Here is a 12133-nt window from a genome sequence, read left to right as displayed (position 1 = left end):
ACACCTTGAAGCACGGCAAGGATGCTTGAGTTTTCCTGTGAAACAAGAGAGACCATTGGAGCTTGGTATAGGGGAGTGGACTCTTGGACCCAACTTAAAAGTCATGCTGCTGAGAGGGCCATTTGGCTGGTGATGGAACCCCAGTAGAGAGAAGCCGGAGTGGACTGGGAAATGCCCAGGAGATTAGAATTGAGGTAATTAGTGACAAGCCAGAGAAAAATGACCCCGTCCTTTAAAAAATGTAAACTTCTGATAAAACTTCCAAAGCACTCTGCAAGGGAAAGTGCCAGCTCTAATCAGCTGCGGAGCTCAGAGTGCTCCCACAATACCCGCTTCTCCTGGTGCTGGCTTTGGAAGGGGAGGGGATGCTGACAAGGCTGCTAGGAGATAGCGTAAAGCTAGTTAGTAAGAAGGACCGAGAGCAAAAGCTGACCCTTCATATCACCTCTCATCCAATCCAAGATACGAAGCCTTTCAGGTATAAAGGTTTTCAAGCTGGGATAGAGGAAAATCCCTAAATTAGATAAAAGTTGGAAATTCTAGTGATTTAATACTACTGGGTGTTTTAATTATTCAAATATAATTTATCAGGATAGAAGATGATTGGAGTAATTTTGAAAATTATTGAAAAGTTATAGGATCGGTCCAAGATTTCATCCAAGGAAGAAACAAGATCTTACAGTGGGTTTAAAGGGACTCTGCGTGTGTGTGTGTGGGGTGGGGGGGAAGAGGGAGTGCACCTACTGAGTTCAGCCTGTTTAATAACAGCTGGCATTTACAAAATGCCTACTACACACTTGACACTGTTATGTTACATGTGATAAGTCATTGAGTGTTCACAGAAAATCTGTGAAACAGGCATTATAATTACCCTCATTTTACAGATGATGAAATTGAGACTGAGAGGTTAAATAATTTGCCAAGGCCACACACTTAAGTGGAGAATCTGAGGTTTAAATCTACTGTTATATAGCTTATTGCTCCTAATTACACCATGTTTTGCTTATTATCTGAGAAAATGGTTAGAAAAAGATGGTGTGGGACGCATAGAAAAGGGATTTTTGAATGAGCAAGTTAGAACAATGGTCTGGAAGCAGCCACTGGAGGATGCCAGGTACCAGCACTTTGGATCTGCAACTGGAACCTGGGTTCAGTATTATTCTGGGGCCTTAGTGGGTTTTAACCCCCAGGGAGTGCCCAGTGGACCTGGCATGGTGGGCTACCAATTCTGAATAACAGAGAAGACATTTTTAAAGGAGGGCCCATTTAGGTTTTTTTTTTTTTTTTTTTTTTTTTTAAACATTACCTAATCTGTTTTGTTGTTTTGATTTATTTTGCTTCTGCTCTGGCCCCACTATCCGGGTAACTTTCTCTCCTGAGTCCGCAAGGGGCTAATGTTAAAAGTCATCATAATTGTTTAATTATAATCTCCTTTTAACTCCAAAATAACAGTGCATTGAACTGAAAAGCTTTTCTGATTAAGTAGTTACTAAATACCATATATCATTTATAATGCTCACCTTTGTATGCAAGGATTGTAGACATCACAGCTCCAGAATGTGCTCAAAACCATTTGATTAGATTAATCATCCTGATAAAGACACTTGATTCCCATAATAAATTAGACATAATGGATAATACATTCATGAAAAAGGTGGGTAGATACATTCTTTCCAGAGTTTAATTTTCTAACTTTGAAAGTCAGAGAATACAAAGCAAGTTTTCATGAATTGCATTACCTTCTCATGCTTTTTACATTCCTACAATATAGTAAAAGTTATTTTATTGCATGAATGCAAAATTAATGTTAAAATAATGAGGTTGCATTGAGGCTTACAGCAGGGAAACTAAGAAACTGAAATGATTCTTTTCCTATCCAGGTCATGCTGGCCATACCAACTAAAGTGTCCCCATACCCTCCTGCCAGTCAGCTGTGAGAAAAATGTAGCTGGAAATAGTGAGAAATCAGAGAAGAAAAGGTAAGATTGTGAAGTCGAGTTAAAGTTACCTAGGAGTGGCCTGAGTTCCCCTCCTCTCTATCACCTTTACCTTCCAACTTGGAGTTAATTGCTTAAAAGAATAAAATTTGGATAGGTTCAATAGGAAATTCAAGTTTTTCTAAGTTTAAAAAAATCATATTAATATTTGCATGCAGTTAAAATGCAAATGATGTAAAACCCCATATAACAGTCTAAATTGGGTCAAAAAATTCAGTTGGGTAGAATATAGGGTTGCAGTGTTGTAAAATTGACATAACTGGGGTGAATCCAGTTCAGACCATGGGAACCCGTCACCAGTTCCTTCAATTACACTGAAATTCATAATATTGTGAGGTATGTGATCAAGGGGTTTTCCTGAAGTTCTAAATGTCATAATTAAAAGTAGAAATTTGCCCCTTGCCTTTTCATACTTCCTAGCCATAATCTGCTTCAATGTTTTGAACTGTTCCTACTGGTATTGACATTTGTATTTTTAGATAATATTTTGGAATAACTCAAGAGAGTTATATAGTTGTGATATCTGAATATTATTTACTGAGCACTTAAGTAATATATGATAATTATGGTTTCTTTCTTGCATAATTTTTGAATTTACTTATTCAGTTTTTCATATGTTCATCCTCAATTCTTTCCACACATACCATCAGATTTTTCATATATCAATTTATTTTCCAAATGCTCAAATATATCAGAACATCATCTCTCTATAATATAAATTTAAGCTCACCTTTAGTGCCAGTTAATTAATATTAGGTTTGCTGTACTCTGTTATTATACCCCCCAAAATGAGTTAGAAAACAACAGGGATTAGTCAGCTTTAGAGTTTTATTCCATTAAATGACTGGGAAAAGTCCATTGCTTAATGTATGTTTTAACTACCTTAGACTATGTTTTTAATTTTTGAAACTAGACTAAAAATACAATTTTACTCTTGAAAAAGACTTTATTCATTCACTTATTTATGTTTTTAACAGATGTATTCAACAGTTTTTTTTTAAAAGCTTATTTAAGAGCTTTTGATCTACCAAAATGGCAATTTCACGTGATTCAAATTAATGCTGTGAGTCCGGCACTCTGCTAGGCACTTGGTCATCACAGTCTTATTCAGCCCCTCACTTTAGCAGGAGAAGAAAAAACAAAACTGTCTTTTGATAAAGATTATTTAGTTTAAGAACAATAAAGAGTAATGCATTTCTGAGAGCTAAACAAAAATACGATTGTTAGTGTATGCATTAGAGGTTTATTTCCTGCAGATTTATGGTCCCAAAGGTATAGTTTGTTTTCCTGTTACGTTACTGTTTTAAATTTGAACATGTTGCTGAGGTCCTATGTGATAGGTACTTAAAAAAAAAAAAAAAACTCCCTAAAGTATAAACAAATAAAAACATTATAAAGTAGGAGAGTCTGAAAACACGCCTATTTATTTGCATGTTAATGTGGAAAAATCTTTAGCCTCTTCGGTAAATATTCATTATCTTAATTGGCTCCTGGCTAGTTAAGTCTTCAGGAGGATAAAAAAAAATAGACTGTTTATTAAATATATTTGCTGGAAAGTAAGAATTGGAATGAAAGCAACATCTGAATTTCACTCTGAAACCAGAAAATGTAATACAGTAGTAATGATTTAGTCATGCTGCTTTTTCCAGGAATGATCAATAAAAGAGGGGAAGTCAAGTCCTACCTTGAACACTGGAATTCAATAAAAAATAAAGTAGAAGAGCTGAAAAAGAAATCAGAACTATATTATTTGGAAGCACAGACTGGTAAGAGAAAGTCCAAACAGATGAGTGTGAAGAGGAATGGAAAGAAACAAAACTGTTCCATTAAAAAGGTGTTTAAGGGGCTTATTCTCCCTCAGTGTGAATGCATATAAATTCCATTAGTGTTAATAGGACCTAAATGCATGAGTCAAGAGAAGAATAGAGTGACTTGTGTATGTATGGTTACATGAAGTCTAGGAAAAGTCTATTAAAAACGACAAAGGGTAGTTTAGGAGTCTAATAGACGTATAGGTATCTGCAAGAGAAGCATTTAATTTTAATTAATGGTATAATGTATTTTTCTTTACTAAGGGCAAAAAAAAAAACCCATAAAATGACAAAGGGAAAATAATTTTAAGTAAGCTCAAACTTAGCTCCCAAAATCATGGATTAATGCTAAGGAATATATTCTTGTACTCCAGGTGGTAAAATTGATCCCTTGTGCAAGGTTTATAATTTACATTCAAATTGGAATATTGAGTTGTATAGAGAATTCAGCTCATTTTTCCCAGCTTTCACAGCATGTGCGTGTGTGTGTGTGTGTGTGTGTGTTTGTGTGTGTTTGTGTGTGTGGGTGTGTGGTGGCAGTGGGGGACAGGGTGAAGAGGAAGAGAGAGAGAGAGAGAGAGAGAGAGAGGTTGATTTCCATAGAAACTAAACTCTAGTCTTTGGTTATTTACAAAAGGGAATATAATCAAGCCAGATTTTAAAAAGTACATAATAGTGCACAAAGTAATAGATGGAAATCTCTCAATTGAGGGAGAAATCTGTTTCTGGGAGAATAATTTGAAATTGCTTTGCTGTAGTTAATATAGAGTTTCAAGTAAACAATAAAGTCCTTTATCCAAAAGAGATAAAAAACTAAGAATGTCTTTGTTTAGAGAGAAAAGCTGGAGGTTACAAATAAAAAAATTTTTAATGCATATTTATTACTTATTTCTTATAATCCATAAATTATTGAAACCAGGAACGTTATAATCCTCCACTTTATTCTTCATAATTCTATGTGTATTAAATTGGTGTTCACACACTTACGTAATGAAGAATGCATGAACATGAGGGTGGTTTTGAAGAAAATGCAATGTCTTACCTGAAGTTCTTTCTTTGAAGTGTCTCATCTATTCTCTGCATTTGGAAAAAGTTGAATTTAGCACTGAGAAATGCTTTAGTGGGAAATTGAATGCCTAAGAATTTATATGATCTCTTTTCTAGTAAAAGGAACTACATTTAGGAAGAAGTACGTGAGTGGATTCTCTTTTGGGTAAATTTAATAAGAAGCAGATCTTAGGCCGGGCGCGGTGGCTCAAGCCTGTAATCCCAGCACTTTGGGAGGCCGAGGCGGGTGGATCACGAGGTCAAGAGATCGAGACCATCCTGGTCAACAAGGTGAAACCCCGTCTCTACTAAAAATACAAAAAATCAGCTGGGCATGGTGGTGCGTGCCTGTAGTCCCAGCTACTGAGGAGGCTGAGGCAGGAGAATTGCCTGAACCCAGGAGGCGGAGGTTGCGGTGAGCCGAGATCGCGCCATTGCACTCCAGCCTGGGTAACAAGAGCGAAACTCTGTCTCAAAAAAAAAAAAAAAAAAAAAAAAAAAAAAAAAAAAAGAAAAAAAAAAAAAAAAAAAAAAAAAAAAAAAAAAAAAAGAAGCAGATCTTAGAGGGACTCAATATCATACACTTGCATTACACTTTAATCTTCACTCTATGATGTTTCCAATATTATGGCACTGAAGTCATACTTCTTGCTGTGAAGAAGTCTCTAATATTGCTCTCTTATTCCCATTCACATTGTTTTTAGTCATTTTAAAGAGGTCTTTATATTTCAGGATCTAATATAGCATTTTTTTTTAAATAAAAGGTGTATAAAATTTGTACATTCACCTACTAGCACCAGGGGTGTATGTGTGTGTGTGTGTGTGTGTGTGTGTATGTGTGTCTGTGACTACATATCTATGATTGTAACTACCAAATAGCTCCAAGTTAGGAAAAGTGATGAGAAGTCTGAGGAGATTATATAGTGTATAGTACCATTTCTTTACTGATGATACTGCATATCAGGTAGTACCAGAGGGTTGAATTTAACTTTAATGTAAATAGTTATTAGCACAGGGAATGTCGGGTTAGAAGGTGTGGTTGGGAAGCCCAAAACTCTCTCAGCACAGTGGGAGGCAGGTGAGCTGTATAGCATAAATGAGGAAATTTATTATGAGGAATTGTATTTATTTGCCATTACTTTTAATGGCAGAAACCACAATTACTTTTGCACCAACCTAATAAAAGTGCTCTGCAATACCAAGTTTTGGCAAGAACATGGAGTGCCTGGAACTCTCATGCACTATAGTGGTAGGTACATTATTGCAACCACTTTGAAAAACTGGATGGCAGTATCTATTAAAACCAAACATTTGCAAATCATATGAACCAGCCATCTCACTTCTAGGTACATAAGCAACAGAAATGTTTAGATATTTGCCAAAAGACTTAAGCAAGTGTGTTATGACATTTCTAATAACCAAAAGACTAGATTCAACCCAAATACTCATTAATAATATGTGTAAATAAATTGTTATATCAAGTAAAGAAATACATATAGTAACAGAAATAAGTGAACTACAACCATCTGCAGAAATATAAATGAATCTCACAAACATAGTATTGAGCAAAGAAGTCAGATAAAGACAAATCAGTATTGTTCAATTTGATTTATGGAAAGTTAATATGAAGCAGATCAAATTAAACTAGTAGGTCTCCAATAGGAAAAAGGAGAGGGATTGCAACTGTTTCTTAATCTGGGTACAGGTTACAAAGAAGTGTTCATTTTGTAAAAAGCTATAAAGCTGTACACTTAGAATTTGTGCAGTTTTCTATCTTCGTATGTGTGTTAATCTTCAATAAAAAATTTACCCTCCTCCTCAAAGAAGTATACCTTTTATAGATTCTTGAAAACTCTACCTATAAGGGCAGAACTTTCGGAATACTAGGTGATGCAGAGCTTTAAATAGGAAGAAAAGTTGGGGGAAGGGAGCAGCCAATGCCTGCAATCTGAAATCACTCGGTGATAGATTTTGTATTTGGGTAAAACCTTAGGTCATGATAAATAACAATATAGACTGATATTCAAAAGATCTGAGGAGACTTAAGCTTGAGTCAGAATAGCCACAAATAAGTGTCTGGTAATTTGTCTGATAATGGATATCAAATAAGACCAAAGGCAGGGACAGGCTGGAGTGCCAGAGTTTAAAAACTAAACTTTTGAGGTAGGAGCAGTTTGCCACACAGTAACTTAGAATGGTCTGCCAAACTCTGCCTGGGTTTAAATGATGCTTCTCCAGGACGAGAATGTGGCAATTTTATGTGGTTTATAATTATATAAAAGGCTAGAGAAGAAAACTAGCCTTTTTATTTTATTTTAGTCACGTTATATTTATAAGTCATTTACTCTTATATAGTCATGCCATATATGTGAAAATCTCCTCATTTTTCAAACAATGCCATGACTTATACATGTAAAACATGGTGTAACAAATACACCAGCTTTTATTTACTCATTTAATTCTTACTCTCCCGTCAATGTAGGGGTATAATTAAGAATGACAAAGATCCCAAATAAAAGTCTTACTAATTTATGGATTCTTTGTGCCTTAGTCCATTCAGGCTTCTATGATAAAAATACCATAGGCTGGGTGGCTTAAACAGCATTTATTTCTCACAGTTCTGAAGGCTGGGGAGTTCTAGATCAAGGAGCTGGCAGATTTGGTGTCTGGGAAGGGCCTGCTTCCTCGTTCATAGACTGCTGACTTCTCCCTGTGTCCTCACATGGTGGAAGGGGCAAGGGAGCTCTCTGAGGTCTGTCTTGTAAGGGCACTAATACCATTTGTGAGGGTTGCATCCTCATGGTCTAATCACCTCCCAAAGGCCCCAGCATCTAATATCCTCACACTGGGGGTTAGGATTTCAACATATGTATTTTGAAGAGCTACAAATATTCAATCCATAACACTATATAAAGAGAAGCAATCATAAAGGCTAACAATTATGGAGTAGTTGCTATATACCAGGCACCATTCTCAATACTTTATGTGTATTATTTAATCTTCATGACTACTTTGAAACTTAGATGAAAAGGCACATAATAGTAAAGGACAGAGCCAGGGTTCAAGGCCAGGTTAGCCCGACTTCAATCTTTCTGCTGTGTTATTCTGTTAAATATATTTAGCCATCAGGCATATAAATACTTTGAAATCTCAATGAACCTACCTGTAGGTTCCCTAAGTTCGGCCCTCAGCAAAAAGAGGTTACCCTCACTACCCTACTAGGCCTGTTTTCAATTATGAGAGCTGAAGCATATCCAGAGGGAATAGGCAGAGGTAAGTGGGTAGGGCAGTGGGAAGACTGGGTGACCAGCTGGCAAAGACAACATAATACACAGCCCTTGCACACTTGAATAGTGCCCCTTATGATAAGGTTCCTTCTCTGTGGTGTCACGTTTCAGCTCTTCACACTTCTGAAAGGGAAGCACCAGTTTTCCCTTCCCAAAGTGTTCGGGTTATAAGCGTGAGCCACCATACCCGGCCCTCCAGTAGCTTAATTTCTTTCCCCAATAGGCTATAAAAATAGAGCCCAAAGTTTCCCTCTTTTTGGGAGAACAAAGAGGGGTAAGTCTTCAAACATAACTTCTTTTCTACTTTTCAGGAAAGAGTTTAAAAATTCACCGTTGTGCAGTAGCGCTAGCAGCAGCTTCACAGTTGGGTCCTTGGACCCGGCAGCCGCTACTGGTGCTAAGCTGCTAGGAAGCCCCTGCCGGAGAGCTCCTTGGAGCTTGAACCCATTGTCATCCCTCTGACTCATCGGCCAAAAAAAAAAAAAAAAAAAGATTGCTCAGGAAAGCTCTTAATGGATGGGCTTAATACAGAAACAAATGAGAAAGCTCTTGAAGCAGTATTTGGCAAATATGGATGAACAGTGGAAGTACTCTTGATGAAAGACCGTGAAACCAACAAATCGAGAGGATTTGCTTTTGTCACCTTTGAAAGCCCAGCAGACACTAAGGATGCAGCTAGAGACACGAATGGAAAGTCATTAGATGGAAAAGCCATCAAGGTGGAACAAGCCACCAAATCATCATTTGAAAGTGGTAGGTGTGGGCTGCCTCCACCTCCAGGAAGTCAAGGCCCTCCAAGAGGTCTTAGAGATGGAAGAGGAGGAAGTTGAGGAACCAGGGGACCTCCTTCACTGGAAGGACACATGGATGATGGTAAATATTCCATGAATTTTAAAATGATTTCTTCCAGGGGACCACTCCCAGTAAAAAGAGGACCACCCCCAAGAAGTGGGGAGGGGGGTCCTCCTCCTAAGAGATCTACACCTTCAGGACCACTTCCAAGCAGCAGTGGAATGGGAGGAAGAACTCCTGTATCAGGTGGAAAGGATAATTATGGAGGTCCACCTTGAAGGGAACCACTGCCCTCTCATAGAGAGGTTTATTTGTCCCCAAGAGATGATGGGTATTCTACTAAAGACAGCTATTCAAGCAGAGATTACCCAAGCTCTCATGATGCAAGAAATTATGCACCACCACCAAGAGATTATACTTACTGTGATTATATAGAGGCTGCAGTGATAGAGATGGATATGGTTGTGATCATGACTATTCACATCATCCAAGTGGAAGTTCCTAGAGAGATTCATATGAGAGTTATGGTAACTCACATAGTGCTCCACCTACATGAGGCCTCCTGCAATCTTACGGTGGAAGCAGTTGATATGATGATTGTAGCAGCTCACTCATACAGTGACTGACATGGTGGAAGTCGAGACAGTTACTCAAGCAGCCGAAGTGATCTCTACTCAAGTGGTCATGATTGGGTTGGCAGACGAGAAAGAGGGCTTCCCCCTTCTATGGAAAGAGGGTACCCTCCTCCACGTGATTCCTACAGCAGTTCAAGCTGCGGAGCACCAAGAGGTGGTGGCCCTAGAGGAAGCCGATCTGATAGAGGGGGAGGCAGAAGCAGATACTAGAAACAAACAAAACTTCGGACCAAAATCCCAGCTCAAAGAAACAAACAAAAAATGGAAACTATTCTGTTATAACTACCCAAGGGCTACTAAAAGGAAAAATTGTGCTATCTTTTTAAAATATCACCTTAAATTCCCCTCCATAATTTTTTTGTTCTTGTGAGGAAAAAAGTAAAACATGTTTAATTTTATTTGACTTTATGACATTGCTTTTCAACAAGCAAATGTTAAATATGTTAAGACTTATACTAGTGTTGTAACTTTCCAAGCAAAAGTGTCCCTAAGGCAACTTCCTATCTGATTTTTCCCAGTAAATGAGGCAAGCAATTCTAAGATCTTCCACAAAAACATAAGATGAATCGTTCTGCCTATACAAAACAAGCTAGCTATTAGGGGGTGGTTGGGGTATGCTACTCATAAGATTTCAGGGTGTTTTCTAGCTGAAATCTCAATGTTCTCTGTATGAAAAACCTGAAATCAGATGCCTATGTGAGGAAAGTGTTATTCACCCTGTAAACCCAAAAAAGCAAATGGATAATGCTGGGCATTTTGCCTTTCTGACATTTCCTTGGGAATTTGCTAGAACCTTCTCTTTCCCCTCCCCCCATAAGACCATTTAAGTGTGTGTTAAACAACTACAGAATACTAAATAAAAAGTTTGGCCAAAAAAAATTCACAATTTCATATAGCCTAGGAGTAAGGTAAAGCCACTCATTTCCCATGTGTGAAGTCAGTCCTCCTAATGAAACAAAAGGGGAAATATCAGTTTAGTTTCATAATAAAACAAGTTAAATATTTACATCCTGCTAATAATATTAATCTAAATGATTGAGAAGAAGAGAAAAAAATTATAAGTACAAATGTGATAAATAGTAAATAGCAAGATGATAGGTATAAATATGACTGTATCAATAATTACAATATATGTAAAGTATATAAATGTTCTAATAAAAATACAGTTCTCTGGATAAAAAAGCAAAACTCAACAACAACAACAACAAAGAATACATATACATACACAAACACACATGCACAAAACTTCACTTTAAATGAAAAGATACAGTTAGGTTAAGAATAAAAGGATGGAAAAACTTATGCTATGTAAACATTAGGCACAACAAATAGATGAAATGGCTGTATTAATATCATATAAATTAGACATAAGAACATGAAATATTATTAGGCATAAAGAGAATCTTTTCATAATTACAGAGAGGTGAATTCATCAGGAAAATATAATTCTAAATGTTGATGCAACCCAAAACAATGCTTCAAAGTACACAAAATAAAAAAGACCTGAAAAAAGAAGAGAACATAAACCTTTATGAATTACACTGAAAGATTCTATGGCTCACATCTCCATCACTGAAGGGAAAAAAATAGACAAAAAAAATCACTAAGGATAATAGAAGACTTGAGCAACACTATCAAACCAACCACCTAATTGATGTTTATAAAACACTTAACAATAGCAGAATACAAATTTTTTAACTTCATGTGAACCATTACCAAGATGGATGATATGGTGTCCTTAAAACATGTAGAACCGATTTATTTTAAACGTTTTTGTATTTTATTTTAGGGAAAGGATCTTGCTACATTGCCCAGGCTGGTCTTGAACTTTTGGCCTCAAGTGATTCTCCTGCCTTGGTCTCCCAAAATGCTGGGATTATAGGTGTGAGCCATTGCACCCAGATGATCAAAAAGTTTTAAAGGATGAAATCATAGAAATGATATTCTATGACTATTATGAAATTAAATTAGAAGCAAACACAAAAAGTTTACCTGTCAAATCTGAAGCTTTGGAAACTAGACAAGATAGTTCTAAATAAACTACAGGTAAAAGAAGAAGTCATAGGAAATATTACAAAGTAATTTGAACTGAATCAAAATAGAAACCAACATTAAAATTTGTGGGATACAGTAAAGCACCCCTTGAGGGAAATGTATGTCTTTAAATGCTTTTATTAGACAAGTCTAAAATCTGTGGTCTAAACTTCACCTTAAGAAACTAGAAAAAGCAAAAGCAAAAAACAAATAATAACTAACACAAAATAATTATAAAAAAGAATATGTTAAAGATAAGAGCAAAAGTCAATAAAAAGAAAATAGGTAAATAATAGAGACAAACTACAAATATTGTGGTCAACTTGTGCCAGCATATTTACTAATTTAAATAAAACCGACAAATTCCTTGAAAAACATATATTATGACATTTACTGAAGTCATATGAATAGCCCTTATCTATTAAATACATTGAATTAGTCACTAAAGCCTTCTCCAGAAGAGAATTCTAGGCCCAGATGGCTTCTTATTTAAGGAGAAATATTACCAATTTCACATATACTCTTTTAGA

General features: G+C 36.4%; 1 protein-coding gene across 1 annotated transcript; it reads left to right on the top strand.

Moving 5' to 3' along the window:
* Positions 1-365: 365 nt before the first annotated feature.
* Positions 366-9560, top strand: LOC119468516 (eukaryotic translation initiation factor 3 subunit G-like). Its single transcript, XM_037732302.1, is given in 6 exon segments — positions 366-478; positions 1881-1979; positions 8454-8536; positions 8635-8835; positions 9167-9364; positions 9367-9560. Coding segments are annotated over 6 exon segments (888 nt in total).
* The last annotated feature ends 2573 nt before the right edge of the window (positions 9561-12133 follow it).

Source organism: Cebus imitator, unplaced genomic scaffold, assembly GCF_001604975.1.
Source record: "Cebus imitator isolate Cc_AM_T3 unplaced genomic scaffold, Cebus_imitator-1.0 Scaffold17, whole genome shotgun sequence".
Classification (NCBI taxonomy): Eukaryota; Metazoa; Chordata; class Mammalia; order Primates; family Cebidae; genus Cebus; species Cebus imitator.
The sequence above is the reverse complement of the archived record's forward strand: the minus strand, read 5'-3'. Positions and strand labels throughout refer to the sequence as shown.